Genomic DNA, 16,754 nt, shown 5'->3' on the forward strand with positions numbered 1-16,754 from the left:
TATAGGTAACACGAGAAGAATAATGAAAACTGCCGGAAATGCGTAACTCCTAACAAACGGGCAGAACTGAATCATAAGGCCGTCGGTTGTGTATTCAACGTGCATAAGTAATTCTAAAAGGGGGATTTATTGTTTCAAAGGAACATGCCGCATCTTGTATCCTGTGAAAATGTCACTGAATGTATATAAAAAAAAAGGTACCAATAGTCATTCTCTTAGTGGTAGCATCATTGGCGAATGATTCAAGTGCGGGCGTGGCAGGATAGTAAGGGATGCAGGTTGCCAAAGATGTCGGTGTGATATTTGTACGCAGGCCCACGTAAATATATATCAAACTCATTTCGGTGTAGAGTATATCCACTGTTATAAGGTATTATAGCAGTAATTTACATTTTCATCTATCAGAAACAATAGCAAGTTAGTGTCATCTAAGTGAGTATACATGTATCGGACTCGGGCCGTTGAAATGTTGTACCAAACATGGTCCTCCTAAATTTGCTCAAACACGTCAATGCTTAAACACATCAGATGGTGAAGATGCGCCAATTACCTTAGTGGATGCAGGGACCGCTAGAGCGGGGTTGGGGACTACAAGATGTGTGTCTCAAGTGTTAGCATTGATTCCAGTAACAATAGATTGGGTGTGGGAGAAACTACAGTTGATACATGATTTGGAGAAGTTATTTTATATTTACTAGAGTAATGAAAGTAAAAATATAGTTATTTCATATTATGTAGACATGCATTACCTCAGTGGAAGCAGAATCAATGAATGGAGTAGTTGCATTGACAACAAATATAGAAGAACCAGGGGTTATAGGACCGGTGATGGGAGTCGGGGACTAAGATCCTATGGAAGCCATTCGTGGCATGGTTTATGTATACGAGTTGTGTATTAGGGTGTTGAATTTTTTTATTTTATTTATTTATTTTGTCTAAGCATTTCTATACATTGAAACCGTAGGTTGGTAAAAAAATAATTACCAAAAATATAAAATTTGACAATCACTATTAAGTTCTTGTTAAAGGTTATTAATTGTAAGGATGAAAGGTTGGAAGTTATCAAATATAAATGTTCAAACTAATCACAATATATTACCAAAACAAATGAAAGACACACTTTGGTAAGTTGACTTTTAAATAGTTCTCTCTAAGAAAAATACATTTTCATGATATGTGAATCTTGGATTGTCAACAATAAGTACTATATGCTTGTTGCATATTGAATTGAAGCATAATAAATCCATCATAATACTCATGAACAAAGCTATTATCTTTCATCTTTCAATAAAATAAATATTTAGAACCCAAATGACATATATATAATTTAAAGATATAGATTTTCTCTAAGTTAGTATTAACTTAAGGGAAAAGTTATGAAAATCTCTAACTCTTAAGTAAAAATTAAAGATCAACTTTTAATAATCAATTTTAAATCTTAATCTTTGACTTTAAATTAAGAGCCAAGAGCTGATGGTGACTAGTCCAACTGGTCAGATGCGAGTTCGATCCTTATGAATGATAAGTTTTAGGGTTTTTCTTTCCGAATACTTGTAATAGCCTATAGTCAATATCTCGTTGTCTAGGGTACGTGCAAGGCTTCACCATTATACGGTGAGATTTTCCCGATGTCATGTTCTAACTAAATGCTCAGAAAAAAAAATTCAAAGGCAAAGATCGTCATAACTTTACACCTCAAGTTGGGGTAACTTGTATGGATCACTACTCATAATTTAACAAAGTCTACGTGTAAAAATTACTAGTTCACTAATAAAAAACATGGACAAATAGACAAAAGAAAAGGGATCAAAAGTGTAAAGACACCGTAACATGAAAGCGAATAAATAAAAACACCCAAAATCGCCATTCCTTATTTCAAGAAAACCCTAGTTGTTGTTGTTGTTGTTGAGGTGTTGTGCGTGCGTTCTACACATTTGCTCTGCAGCTGCTGCTCAGCGTGTTACCACCACACGCCCTCACCATCATCATCATCATCTTTTTTATTTATAATCAGAATCGAAATCTTTTTTGTATTATAATATAAATGGCTGATCGATTAACTCGTATCGCTATTCTCAAAGAAGATCGCTGTAAGCCCAAAAAATGCCGCCAGGAGTGCAAAAAATCATGTCCTGTTGTTAAAACTGGTATATTCCCTCTTTTCTCTCTCTCTCTCTATATATATATATACATACATGTATTGAATTGATATTGGTAATATATAAGATGTGCTGATTTGTTAGGGTTTCAGTTCATTAGTAGTGATGTTTTTAATCAATTAATTGAGCTGGTTTTGTTATACGCACAAATGTTTCTTAGCTGAAAGGGTATTTTATTTGTGGGGTGTCTTTTTTTTTTTTTTTTTTTTTTAAGCTTATATGGATTTGTATACATATATTGTAGAAAGTTTAGGTTGGTAGTTGATTAAAGGTCAAGACTTTCTGACTGTTTAGTGTAATCTGCCAATTTCTGTTATAACTTGTTTTTTGAACGAAAATTTTTTATTGGAAAAGGCCTGTAAGATCACTGGTTAGTTAAATGGTGATAACAGGGATAAGCTTTATTAGGGTAACAAAGGCGTTTTTAGTCATTATGCACTCAGTTTTTTAAATTTTTGCAGGGAAGCTATGTATCGAGGTTACTTCTGCATCCAAGATGGCGTATATCTCTGAGGAGCTTTGCATAGGGTGTGGTATATGTGTTAAGGTTCGTGTACCATGTGATATTTATCATGTTGATTTGCTCTCGATGTCAACAGGAATTGCAGCTTGAACTTAACATTCGTTGCTTTGTTAACGCAGAAATGCCCTTTTGATGCAATTGAGATCATTAATTTACCAAAGGATTTGGATAAAGATACAACTCATCGTTACGGGGCCAATACCTTCAAATTACACAGGTTAACCTTAGGTTTTGTTGTTATTTGCTATGAGAGATTGCAAATTTAGAATATTCGGTTACAGATGGGCCCAGTTTGGTTATGTTTTTCGCAGATTGCCAGATTTAAATTGTTACTGACGCTACAAAAAGTCTTTTGGGTCAACCCAACATTTCCTGTTGTTTACTTCATTACATCAATTATTTGTTTTGACACATTATCGAACCACCCAATCCATCCCAATTTGCCACTTCTACTCTTTACATTGAATAATGAATTGAGAAACCTCCAATGGCAGGTTACCTGTTCCAAGGCCCGGGCAAGTTCTTGGATTGGTTGGAACAAATGGAATTGGGAAGTCTACAGCCCTCAAAGTTTTGGCTGGAAAATTGAAACCCAATTTGGGGCGTTTTAACGTAAGTTTATCAAGCTCCTATCTCCTTTTCTTCTTTATATGCAGGGCCAAGTATTGTTGTTACAATGTTAATTTCCTCCTTCCTTTTTTTTCAGAACCCACCAGACTGGAGCGAAATTTTGCAGTACTTCCGTGGATCTGAGTTGCAGAACTACTTCACTCGTATTCTTGAAGATAATCTAAAGGTGAGTTTTAGCTCTTGGACAAATTCTAAAAGTGGGGTGATCTGTTCATATATCATCTTCTAAGTATTATTCTTGTTTTCAAATCAGGCCATTATAAAACCGCAATATGTTGATCATATTCCTAAAGCAGTTCAAGGGAATGTTGGCCAAGTACTTGAACAAAAGGACGAGAGAGACGTGAAGGCAGAGCTTTGTGCTGATCTTGAACTGAATCAGGTTATAGATCGTAATGTTGGAGATTTATCAGGTGGAGAGCTTCAAAGGTTTGCAATTGCTGTTGTTGCCATACAAATGGCAGAGATTTATATGTTCGATGAGCCTTCAAGCTATCTTGATGTGAAACAAAGGCTTAAAGCTGCACAAGTTATCAGATCTTTGCTTAGACCTAACAGGTTATTAAATGAATTATGTTTGCAGTTGCTCAGTTATCTTCTTTGGTTTTGCTGGGGTTGGGCGGGTCAGTTAGCGACTCAGACTGGAACATACTTTTGTTACTGCTCAAATTGGACCTGGCCGGGTTGGGTTGACTTGGGAGCACTTTTTTTTTCCTTTCATTTTTCGAATACCTAACTCATGTAATGAGTGCAAAAAACAGTACTGTTTCAACAAAATGTTAAATCTTTGAGTAAAAAGGTGTATGAGGTTGTATGCAATAAAAAGACCATTTTCTTTTGTATCCAAAAGTTTGATTTGACCCATTATTCTGTTTGATAAAAAGCACAACCCAAATTGGCCCATTCACATGATATTGGGTCAGATCTATCACACTAATATTATGTAAAGTTTCGATCTGACCTATGTGGTTTGTTTCAGATAAAATAAAATGTAAACCAAGTCGAGCCACTTGTGAGTAAATGGGTTGAGATTGCTTCCTTTTCAAGATACTAATACATTTTTCTTGGCCCTTTAATTTCAGTTATGTGATTGTGGTTGAGCATGATTTAAGTGTGCTTGATTACTTATCAGACTTCATTTGCTGCTTATATGGGAAGCCTGGTGCATATGGTGTTGTGACACTACCCTTCTCTGTCAGAGAAGGAATCAATATCTTTTTAGAAGGGTTTGTGCCTACAGAAAACCTACGTTTTCGTGATGAATCTCTTACATTTAAGGTAAATATTTTACCTTAATATGCATAGTTTATAATTCTAGTAACGAATTTATTGCTTTTGTTTTGATCAGATCTTTTTATTAATATGTTGTTTGAAAAAAGGTTGCTGAGACACCTCAAGAGAGTGCTGAAGAAGCTGAAACATATGCACGTTATAGATACCCTACTATGTCTAAAACGCAAGGTGGTTTCAAACTGAAGGTGGTTGAGGGTGAATTCACTGACTCTCAGATCATAGTTATGCTTGGTGAGAATGGAACAGGAAAGACAACTTTTATTCGTATGCTGGTAAGAAAATGTTTTTCAAAAAAAAATCCAGAGTAGTTAAGTTTTGAGATGCACAAATGGGCTAGGTATGGCTCTTGAAAAGTCTGGTCTGTTTAGACTTGATCAAATCAGAAGATGTAAATCATGTTAAAGTATTGCCATTTTATTTTAAAGCCTGATTAAACCCAGTCCAAATCGTAGACTAAGTACTGGTTCCTTGATTTCAGGATGTAAAATCATTGTTTCCCTGTATGTAACTTCTACACATGCATTGTATGTGTAAGGTTTTGTACTTTTAGGCTCCATAAAACTAATGTTAGGTTATCTAAACCATCTTACAGCTATTTGTTAGTATTTAATTTGTAAAAAATAGAAACTCACAGTCCCAAGCTTGTTTTTTTCCCTGATTAGGACCACGTATATTAAGAGTCGTCTAAGGCTCCGTGAGGCCCAGTTATTGTGCACTCTAAGTGCTGTCATTTGTATCCTGGGTGCTTAAACATCTATACTTGTTAAATCTGCAGGCTGGTTTACTGAAGCCTGATACTGTGGAAGATTCTGAAGTTGAGATACCAGAGTTTAATGTTTCTTACAAGCCTCAAAAGATCAGTCCCAAATTTCCTCACTCAGTTAGGCATTTATTTCATCAAAAGATTCGTGACTCGTACATGCATCCTCAGTTTGTTTCGGATGTCATGAAGCCTCTTCAAATCGATCAATTAATGGATCAAGAAGTTGTGAATCTTTCTGGTGGAGAACTGCAAAGAGTTGCATTGGTTCTGTGTCTTGGCAAGGTAATAAATTCTCTGTATTTTTTTTCTTTGTTGAATGCTATATATTTATCTAAGAACTATTGTCCTTAATTGTTTTTTCACTTAAATTACTGAACAGGCACCTTATATTAACAATATTGTTTGATTTTTTACGGTTAGCTTGGTTCAGCAGTAAATTCTTTTCTTGATCTACATTCTAAAACTTGTATGATGAAAATTTAAAAGTTATAGAGGATTCTCTTTTATTCTAATTTACTATATACTAGTATGTGATGTAAATTCTAGAATTATATGAAGAATCAAAAGAATTTAATGTGCTCCTTGTTGCTAATTTTCTACTATGTGATAATGATCGAGTAGAGATACATCTCTAATTTTTAGAAGTGGCATAACTGACAGGTTGGTTTGGGTCAAAGTGTGTGTCTTTTGTTATGAATCGCCCAGTTCTGGTTGGATTTGGAACACATTATCCAATAATAATTTTATTTGTTGAACAAAGCGATTGGTGGTTTCTTTTCATTATTTTTTGGTAAATGGGTTGTATGCATTAACAATACGTTTTTTTTAACCCATTTCAACTTTTTTTACTTCTGCTAATCGTTTAGTTTCCCCATTTGACTCTTTAGAAACACAACTTAATTGCTTCTACCAGATATCATATTTTTCTGAATGAATGTGCAAACAGTTTGTTGCCTTCTTTTATTGGCTTAACTCTCAATATTGATTGCTGGGAGTAGTTGTTAGCTGATAATTCATATTATCTCACTTGGTTTGTGTTTTCATTTTAGCCTGCTGATATTTACTTGATTGATGAACCAAGTGCCTACCTTGACTCGGAGCAGCGTATTGTTGCTTCAAAGGTTATAAAGAGATTTATACTGCATGCTAAGAAGACTGCATTTGTGGTGGAACATGACTTCATCATGGCAACTTATCTAGCAGATCGGGTGATCGTTTATGAAGGGAAACCGTCCATCGATTGTGTTGCAAATTCGCCTCAGTCATTATTGACTGGAATGAATCTTTTCTTATCCGTGAGTCTCACATGTGCTCTTAATACATCCGTATTTTCTTATGTGGCAAAACGGAAGGTTTGGTGGGTTCAGTAACAGGTCTAACTAGATTGTTAAACTGGGCATCTTTTGTTTCGGTTCGGAAGGAAATAATATCAGTAAGGTAGTTTTGGAGTAAGATGTTTAAGTTAGCTAAACGATACTTTCTATATAATAAGATTTAGCAGATTTTATGGATAGAAACTAATCAGTACACCCCGGAATACTTTTTATCCATTGACCTTTTTTTATGCAAACTTGAACTGAAACAGAACTTTAATCAACCCCCCTCGCCAACCCTCTAATCAACTTGTACATGAGTAAAATCAAGTTGTTAGGTATGGTGTTATTATAGTGATCCATTATTTCCAGGGTGGATGTTGTTTTGTTTATTTGCGTAACATTTCTATTATTCATTTATTTTGGCATCTATTTATTGATAAAAGCTTGAAACTGATGTTCAATATGTGGTACAGCATTTGACCATCACGTTTAGGCGGGACCCAACAAATTTTCGACCAAGAATCAACAAGCTGAATTCAACGAAGGACAGGGAACAGAAACTTGCTGGATCTTACTATTATTTGGATGACTAATTGGGAATCTAGTTGCAAGGTTACCCTTCATGACTTTCGGCTGTTGTGCGGCAACTGGATACGCAGTCACTCCCTTCTAAGAATCTGCTGGTTAAACCACTACCAAAATCAGCTGCGCATGGCGTTGGTGCTACACCATGAGTAGAACTTATCTTGTTTGAAAAAAGAGTTTTTGATAACATTCAGTGGTGGGTTGTGGATGCTTGTATCTAGATTGCTTACATCTTTATTTTGTGGTACCCCTGTTGCTTTTTTAGTTGTACTCCCGGCTCTTGCTTACGTTGTCAGTTACTAATACACGAGCTGCGTGTTTTTTGTTCATTTTGAGCATGTGTTTTAAATGTGATATTTTGAACACATCGTGAGGTTTATTCTTTTTCCCTTTTTTATTTCTTTCTTTTTTTTTTTTTTTTTGCAATGGCATGAAAGCTGTAGACACTTAACTTAGTTTTAATTTTGTATATCACAAATGACCTATCGGATTTATTGATCGTAAGGCAAGTCTTGTGAGATTCTGCCATGTGTAGCTGTCATTTATTTTACGTGATGCAAGCATTGTGATTTTCATGTGAGTCATGTCATAAACTTTATTTTGTATGCTAAAAAAAAAATTGTTAAGAGTCCCTACTGATATACTACGATATAAATGACGTCTCCAACAAATTTGTGCTTGTGGCAGTTGATGAGACTAATTATGTGACATTTTGGTACCCTGACCATTGCTATGGAAAGATGTTCGCCAACTGAAATTTTGTTTGCATGGAACGTACAAAGAATTACGGAAAGTTGCAACTTTTATGCATTGCAGGCTTGCAGCCGTGTTAAAGAAAATGACAAACATTTGTCATGAAAGTTGTGAACCCAAGAATGAACTTAAACCAAATTGACGACTAGTGCCGGGTTGAAGAGCCGAAAAACCATTTTTGATATCACTAGTGCCGGGGCGAAGAACCGAGAAAAGGAGGTTGATGTAAATTTAAGATGACACAAGTATGATATTGAAGTTAAACATGTTACAGTCTAATTGACATATCATGTACTCTTTTTTATCCTTCCCAAAATGATTTGAAGATCACATGTGTTACCACCTTACTCGAGAATCATGCACCTAAGCGGTTTGAACTGTGAACCTTGTCAGCTTCAATCAAGAAAACATGTAATATTAAAGACCTATATGGCTATATTCATAAGTTATGATAGATTGTGGTAACAAGAGCCACTGCAATGAGAACAAAATAATCTAAAACCAATTAACTTAACATACTGCAAACAGTTGCAAACAAAACAAGACCTATAACCACAATTTGTAAATCAAAATAAAAAAAATGAAACTTGAAACCTGTTAATTAATTTTACCATCAACTAAGCTGCATAGCTCTATTCTGTTAACTGAAACTCTCCCCCTATCTTTTACTATATTATACAGTTCACGTGCTTCACACCTTCCAAGCTGCAAAATACAATCCATGAACCAGTAAAAAAACAGCTCGTGTTTTAGCAAATTATGCAAATAAGGTGGAAAATAGAGCAAGTAACGTAATTGATCAAAAATGGGTTAAGGTCAACTTGGGTGATATTAGCGCAGGTCATATAACCCCAAAACAATTTTTACCCACTTTATTTTAAAGAATATGATTAGAGCATCAAATAACTAGACTTTTAACCCATTTTCATTCCAGCAACGTCTTTTTTTTTCCCCATGTCATTAGAGATAAAACATAACCTAAATCATTCATTTACTTATAAATGGCTTGAAATTGACACCTCTAAAGATCAAGATGAAATTGAAAAAATAATATAAAAATGCACACACCAGATATTTGAACAGTTTTGGTTGGACTTAAAGACTGAACTAGTAACCGTCGAACCCTTGTTTATGTGGCTGATTTTGAGAAGGGTTTGAAAGTAAGTTCAACTGGTCCGCACTTGGGGAAGGCCTAATCAAGTTATTTGCTCCAAACTGGTGTCGAGGGTCCTGTTTAGAGTTACTCATATTTGTTTCAGAGTATGAATTCTCCATCAGCCCTTGTATCTGAATCAATGATGACTGTGTTATCCAAAGTCCAAACCAATCAATGATATTATTGAATTTCAAAAATGAAAAATATATATAGCTTACCATATCAAGACGCTTCTTGTGAATATCACTTGCTGGCTGCCATGTAAGTTTCAGACAATCAATTGAATTTAGTTTCAAAGACAATTAGACACATATACAGCTGGGAAACCATATAATGATTTGGACATATAAGGTTTTGGTTTCAAATTGCAATATATATTTGGCAAAATTATAATTTCCAAACACAGTGTGATTTAGTGAGCCAATAAATGCAGCAAAAAATAAAGGAACTTACATTGTTTTGTTCCTGTTTCCTCTCTTCACTTGAGAATCCAGGAATTGTCAATTTGTAGTTCTTTTCTGTAGATTATAACATATTGTTATACATGTCAAGGTTAGATATTTAATAGCATAGAAACCTAGGACTGCGCGTTTCAGCTCAAGAATACAATAGATGTAAAAATGTAATACAAGATAATTTAGCAAACAACTGGAATACAGCCTGTATTATGTCACGCTAAAGATACAAGCATCTCTATATGCATTGATTAAGTAGAGACACTGTACCAGATTCACATCTTGACAGCTATAAAGTTAGGGCAATCTAAAAACAAATTGTTGAATTGAAAGCAAATGCTAGAGGTGACATTCTGGATCCGTTTACTTATGAATGGTCAACTCATGTTATTTCTACACTATTAACACGCCAAGTCTAATATAAATAAAATTAGCTTAAAAGTAAACAATCAAATGGGCCGAACGGGTCAAAAGTCGCCCAAAGTGTATATAAACCCAAAACCTGAACGATTTCTTCAAAAGAAATTCGAATGATACAAAGTTTTGAATCGCTTTTGACAATACCAACTATTTACCAAAAAAAAAATTTAATAAATGGAACTTTGGACAGAGTTTTTCGGGTCAACTCGACTTCCTTAATATGCCATCCCAAAATTACCCACTTGACTTGGTACTTGCCCCACATCGTGCAACCTCTATGAAATGCATTGGAAGAACACTGGAAAAACCAGCTAAGAGATTTATTATGTACTATGAAGCATGGATTACTTAAAATGATAATGGATGGCTAAAGTGTGCCAGGAATCAAGATGAGCATGTACCTAGGTGCAGCAACACATCTTTCGACTCTACAACAGAAGATTTGCGATGCTTGGCCAATGTCGCTCCAAATGAAGTAACCTGCACATTCGACAGAGTTCGACAACTTAAGGTAGTCCTTGAATGACCAAATGTGACTTCTTTCTAGGTGATCGATACACACAAATTGTATACTATTGTGTAATAGTCTATAAATAAAGAAATAAATAAAGTTGAGGGGGTATTTTGTAGAATAGGAGAAGTCAACAGCCGGTCAAGGGTTGTTAGATTAGGCGGGAAAGGCGGTTACCAGAATTAGAGTATAAATACTCTAATATTCGTTGTAATTGGTAGTTATGGAATAGAAATTACTCTAAATCTCTCTCAAAATCATTTCTCTCATATCAGTGATCTACAAGTGCAAAAATGATCATATCTTGCTTGCTTTTCTTGATTTTACTTTAACTTATATCAAGAAGTATCAAAGAAATTAAAGGTAAAATTTAGATTGACTATTGTAGATTGCAGAACGTCAAGGTGGCACCATATCTTACAAGTGATTCAGTATACCATACTAAATAAAATCAAACCATGGTGGCAGTGATTTCCAGCTGACATGGTAATATATGAGGTGGACTTCACGGGGTTCTAAATTAACGTAATGAAATTATCACAGCCTTTAGAAACTAAATAAGTAAATGGCAATCATAAATTTTACAAGATTGGAATATTAAAACAAAATGTCAATTATGCTGGCATTCAAAGTTGGATCAATAAATAACTAAAAGGCAAACAGAAGAATAATAAGATCTTGTGGGCAGAGAAAACATATATATATATATATATACACACACACACACATCTAAATTGAAGCTTTGTGAGGATGTGGGATCAGTTTAATTTGTGAAAACAAAAAAATGGATATGAATCACATTTAATATGCTAACTTAAGATCTCTGAGAACTGTGTATAACTTGCTAATCATTCTTGATGTGAATAACAAGCTGGACATACGCACACCACATAGATAATGTTTATCCTTGATGAGTCAATGGGTCAAACAGGGGAAACAAGTTAAATAGGTGGGGAGTTGACCAAAGTGTTTTTAAATGCTTATGCCTTCATACAATAGTTCTATTTTGAAAATTTAGATTATATCTGCAATATAATATTTGTAGGTATCATATTTAACGTGTTCACTGTATATTGAAAATTTGAAATTGAACATATATCTGAGGATCAACCCAGCCTGCTTCTGCCCATGTCTAAGCAACCCTTTTTCACGGGTACCTGTTTTGACTCAAGACCCATCACTTTGGCACATCTACATGATCCATATAACAAAGTTCACATACACAGTTTAGCAAGCCTTACCGAATCAATAAATTCATCAGCAAGCATCAAAAGAACTTCCTCAACTTCGGGATCAAGGGTTGCATTCAGATCGACCTGAACATCAAACAAACAAGCATTAAACGTGAGCAACTCTGCACAAAAGTCACTAGATCAAAATGGATCAGATGAATTATAAGACTGGATAGACTTCGAAGTCAAGGTAGTAAATATCAAATAATATAGAAACTACAAGTCATTCCTAAAACTGGAAATTGGTATCCCTATTTCAAATGCAAAATCTGAAGTAGATATTTCTAATCAAATACAGAATCTAAAACCAACTCACCTGCGCAACCAAATCTTGAATTTTCCTTTTACCAAGCAGATGATTGCTGGCTTCCGTCCCTTGGCTTGAACTTCCACCAGGTGTGGTAGCCCCCGATGCAGTTGCATCAGGTTGAGAACCGGTCAAACTAACGGATTTTTGACCCGCAGATCCTCCTATTCTTGGTGACTGCTGCTGCAAAAGTTGTTGCTGAGTTGGCAATTGTTGCTGCTGATGCCCAATCTGCTGTTGCTGATTTTGTTGCTGCTGGTGTTGTTGCTGGGCCATTTGTGATAATTGCTGTTGGTTCAACGACATCGAATTCTGCAATTGAGAGGATGAAAGTTGCTGACCCATAAGTGCCTGTTGCCTCTGTTGCTGAATCCGAAATGAGGGCGAATTAGGTGATGACATGGCTGGCATTTGCTTTGGCCATTGTTGTTGTGTTATACTGTTCTGCATCATAGTTAAGTGAGAATTTTGACTTAACGCTGACATTTGAGAGTTCATGAATGACGACCGAGCTATGCCCTGTGCCTGCATTTTCTAGAATTAAATTCATGAAATTAGCAAGAGTGCAAAAGAAAATACATAATGGTTGCACTTTTTTTTGCGAAGCTCAAATAAGAAAATGCAATTCTAATAACCTATTATCAAGACAAGATAATATATCACTTTGTTTCCTGAACAATTGAACAGTAGAGCAATATTACATTGCACATTAACTGTCTCTATGATTTCATCAGATTGCTGTACCTAATATACAGAAACCAACAAAAATTTAAATGGGAGACTGAAACTGGAAATTGCAAGAACTTGGCCAACTTGGACTACTGGAAAGCTATGATAAGAGGTGAAAGCCCTTTATAAAGTAATTGCAAGGATTCGATTGTGTGATACAAGACAAAACTTTGGAAATTCTTAATAGGAAAAGAACGAGAATAAGAGATTCGTGCAGATTAGATCTAAAAAAATCAATTGAAGAAATAAGTTAACTTCATACTTTGTAGCCATATCTTAAAATGGATCTTTCCTAATCTGAGTTGAACTGAGAAAACTCTTATATACTAAATCCTAAAAATGTGCAACTTGCTGCTTGTGATAATTATAAACTCTTGCGTTTGTATCTTATGAACTATCAAGAATAAATGAAACCTAATCTACGTTGTTCTTTAAATAAAAAAGATAATGAGGAAATTCATATTTTTTTTCTTTGAATAAGTGATCGAGTGAAACAAATGAAGTACAACACAAACAATAATCAAAACTTTTGCTACTCATAAGAACCATGAAAAATGAATAATAAGAAGATACAGTCACATCTTTGTTTCAATTTCATTTTAAGAGTAAGATCAGTACTCATATTATCATATTTTCACCATCATTACCGCGACACTGTTGTATTTCTTATTACTAGTAACAGGTATACAGTCCTAAGTAGCAAGTAACCCAGTTACACATTTCATAAAAGGGTTTAATGCAAAAAGAAAAGGTCCTCTTATTTGTCTCTTACTGTAAAAGAAAGAAAAGTGAAGTCACATGCCTAAATACATACAACCAATTTAAGAAGAAAGTTATCTTAAAACGAAGTTCACAACTATCTTACAATTTCAAACTTGAGCAGATCCTAATATACACTTGCCTTAAAAATATCATGCACCCGCACTCATTTGCTATATTATTCGACGTGAGCTACATCTCAATAAATAAAGCATCAATCTGTCATATTTATTAATACTTATTCATTATAACAGAAACTGTTTAAAAACCACAACAACTTTTTGTTCTTTGCTATGTGGTATATCAAACCATGAACTTATCCAAAATGCATAAGCAGGTGCTATCATAATGAACCTCACCCAAAATTCATTTTGTAGGTATCAAGTTATAGCTTTCATCTAATGAAAATATTACTAGACATCCCAATATGCTTCACAAACCACTAAGAAGTTTAGAAATCAAAGCAATTGTCATAATATAGAGTAGGGCCGGCATCCTACAAACTATGATGCACCGAAAGCTACATGTGTATCTTTTAACAAAGAAAAAAGCAAAAATATGATATTAAACTTTTACAGTTCAAACTAAACATCAATCTAAAAAATCATGTTTTTGAGATAATATATATACCTGACCAGATGCCAATGCATTTTGTTGAGACAATTGTTGCGCCAATTGTGGTCTCATCTGGCCCTGATTCATCCTTTGTTGATTGAAAGCAAGCGACCCATTTGGCCTAATCTGAGAATTCATATTGTAAGCATTACCCATCATGTTCATCCCCATTTGCATTCCTTGCAGTGATTGACCAGGTGTGTTTCCAGGATGAAATTGTGACCCTTGTACTAACCCGGCTTTCTGCCTCGGCTACAAAACACAAATTTAACTATTTTAACATAACATACATTAAAGTATCAAACAATCCCTCTTCTTTTAATTCTACTAAGATGTTAACAATTAGAAAAAGCTACATAAAAGTGTATCCAACTATACATATTCTTCGATTGCCCAAATTAGATTCAATTTTACCTAACGTAACCAAATTTTTAATTCTCAACTATTTTTTATAACTTTTTTTAAAAGAAAAAAAAATCATAAGTCTCAGTATATCCATACATTTATCCATTGTCAGGTCACCTTGATACAGCCAGGATAAAATCCCTTTAGTTAGTTTGCTACTGTTCTATGTATATGACTTCCTCTTATAACTTGTAAACCGGTAATGTGAACCAATTCTGATGACACAAAGACTTATATTGTTGCCACGTCAGACAAAAGCTTGAGAGTTTACTGCATTATAGCTTTATAGGTTACCAAATACATAAAATAGCACAAAAGTTGAACATTGGCACGTTATAAGGTAGCATGTATTCATATTTGTACATACAGTAGCTAAACATAAATCGTTACACATAATTTCCATCAAACAAAAAGAACCCGTTTCTTCATATATGATAGATATCAAAACTTTGTTACATAATTCCATCAAACAAATATGACCCTTTTCTTCATTTTTCTAAAATGACAGTGAACATGGTAAAAATCAAAATTCTTTCTTACCTAATACCCATAAAAGTACCCCTTTCTCTTCGATATAAATATACAACAACAACAACAACGATAGCCAACTATGCCTAGGGCTCAATAATGTTAAAAATGATACATATAGACACGTTAAAAATCAGAACTTTTTCAAATAATACCCATTAAACAAAAACAGAACTTTCCTTTCAACAAAACCTAAAAATGGTACAAGTAATAAAAATGAAAGAAAGAAAGAAAGAAAACCCATCAAACAAAAACATTTTCTTTAATAAAAATGCTAAAATTAAAAACATTTTCCACATAAAACCCATCAAACAAAAACAAGCCTTTTCTTCAGTTATGCTAAAAATGACAAAAAATATATCAAAGCTCTCAACTTTCTTACCGAAGCTAATATATTAAGCTGAGCAGCAGCTGCAGCTTGACCCGGCAACATAGTAAGATGACCCGTTTGACCCATCAAATTAGACCGAGTCAACCCGGCAGCATTACCCATCTGCCCAATTTGCTGTTGAGTCTGCTGTTGTTGTTGCCCATTACCAAAATTCATCTGCCCATAAAGTCTTGCAGCATTATTATTATTATTAATAATACTATTATTAATAATATTATTATTAGTATTAGTATTAGTATTAGTATTATTAAATTGTTGTATTTGAGTTAATCGAGATACTGATGGGGTTCTTTGCAAGTTATTATTACTATTAGTATTTTGTTGTTGGTGAATTTGGAAATTGGGCTGTGATGAAATTAAATTATTATTAGTATTATTAATATGAATATTTTGTTGTTGAAGTAATTGTTGTTGTTGTGGGGACAAAACATTTGATGGATTATTAGATGTGATGATTTGAGGGTCAATTGAAGAAGAGGGATTTGTAATTAGGGTTTGATCAATTGAAGTGTTGTTGTTGTTGACAGATTGAATTGGTGATGAAGAAGAAGGATTATCAGTCATCATTTTAACAAAGATTGTATTTTTATTATGTTTTTATGTAAGTAAGAAACATAAGTGTGTCTGTTTGTTGTGTGTATATATAGATGGATAGATAGATATAGGATTGTGTATGTATATATATGAAGAAAGTATAGTAAGAAGAAGAAATACAGTGAGAATTGAAGAAAAGGTTTTTATTTTGGATCAAAAATGGAAAGAAAGCAAGAAAGACAAGGGAGAGTGAAAGAGATGAGAATGAGTCGCCTTCTAATATTTTTGAGTATTAAAGTAACTCGGAATGTAAATCTTCATAAGAATTCTCATATCCAACTTAAATATAAACTTTAACAAAAGAAAAAAATGATGAGAGAGAAAAAAAAGTGTATATACATAATGCATTGTTAAGTTTAATGAAAAATGGAAAGAAAAAAAAAATTAACTACATTCTTGAGTTTTATTGGAAAGAAAGGAAAAGAAAAAAAGATATAATTTAACAAATATAGTTCTTTTAAAACAAATATTAGATGTAAAATGAAAGGTGAAGTGGTAATTTTATATATGTATTCTTTCCTTTCTAGCCAAATCATGTCAAATTGGCAAAAAAAACTTTAACTTTTGAAACATCCAATTTTCCTATCCTTTATTTTATAAAATAAACTCAAGAATAAAGATTTAAAGGAA

The 16,754-nt window shown here is 34.0% G+C and overlaps 2 protein-coding genes across 3 annotated transcripts; one reads left to right on the top strand and one right to left on the bottom strand.

Annotated features, from left to right (window-relative positions):
• The first annotated feature begins 1,891 nt into the window (after positions 1–1,891).
• Positions 1,892–7,598, top strand: LOC122608639 (ABC transporter E family member 2). Its single transcript, XM_043781730.1, has 11 exons — positions 1,892–2,147; positions 2,621–2,706; positions 2,802–2,899; positions 3,177–3,294; positions 3,389–3,478; positions 3,566–3,870; positions 4,395–4,590; positions 4,692–4,877; positions 5,381–5,650; positions 6,418–6,663; positions 7,158–7,598. Exons 1-11 carry the CDS (start codon positions 2,045–2,047, stop codon positions 7,275–7,277), a joined length of 1,818 nt encoding a protein of 605 aa, XP_043637665.1. The 5' UTR covers positions 1,892–2,044; the 3' UTR covers positions 7,278–7,598.
• Positions 7,599–8,502: 904 nt separating this feature from the next.
• LOC122608640 (transcription initiation factor TFIID subunit 12b) lies at positions 8,503–16,169 on the bottom strand. Of its 2 annotated transcripts, none has more exons than XM_043781732.1 (9): positions 15,522–16,169; positions 14,222–14,458; positions 12,113–12,628; positions 11,806–11,880; positions 10,455–10,533; positions 9,632–9,696; positions 9,397–9,432; positions 9,091–9,309; positions 8,503–8,727 (listed from the first exon to the last, which is right to left on the bottom strand). In XM_043781732.1, the coding sequence occupies exons 1-8, from the start codon at positions 16,095–16,097 to the stop codon at positions 9,130–9,132; spliced, it is 1,764 nt and encodes a 587-aa protein (XP_043637667.1). In that variant the 5' UTR covers positions 16,098–16,169; the 3' UTR covers positions 8,503–8,727; positions 9,091–9,129. The 2 variants fall into 2 exon arrangements, with proteins under 2 accessions (XP_043637667.1, XP_043637666.1); XM_043781731.1 differs by having other exon boundaries at positions 12,113–12,637.
• Between the last annotated feature and the right edge of the window lie 585 nt (positions 16,170–16,754).

The sequence above is a fragment of the Erigeron canadensis genome, chromosome 7, assembly GCF_010389155.1.
Source record: "Erigeron canadensis isolate Cc75 chromosome 7, C_canadensis_v1, whole genome shotgun sequence".
NCBI classification, from domain to species: Eukaryota; Viridiplantae; Streptophyta; class Magnoliopsida; order Asterales; family Asteraceae; genus Erigeron; species Erigeron canadensis.

Coding starts and splice junctions, on each gene's coding strand:
- LOC122608639 (XM_043781730.1), top strand. CDS start 2,045: ATGGCTGATCGATTAACTCGTATCGCTATTCTCAAAGAAGATCGCTGT. Junction 2,148..2,620: donor ATGTCCTGTTGTTAAAACTG/GTATATTCCCTC, acceptor AAATTTTTGCAG/GGAAGCTATGTATCGAGGTT. Junction 4,878..5,380: donor CAACTTTTATTCGTATGCTG/GTAAGAAAATGT, acceptor TTAAATCTGCAG/GCTGGTTTACTGAAGCCTGA.
- LOC122608640 (XM_043781731.1), bottom strand. CDS start 16,097: ATGATGACTGATAATCCTTCTTCTTCATCACCAATTCAATCTGTCAAC. Junction 14,459..15,521: donor AGCTTAATATATTAGCTTCG/GTAAGAAAGTTG, acceptor TGTGTTTTGTAG/CCGAGGCAGAAAGCCGGGTT. Junction 9,310..9,396: donor ACAAGAAGCGTCTTGATATG/GTAAGCTATATA, acceptor TCATTGATTCAG/ATACAAGGGCTGATGGAGAA.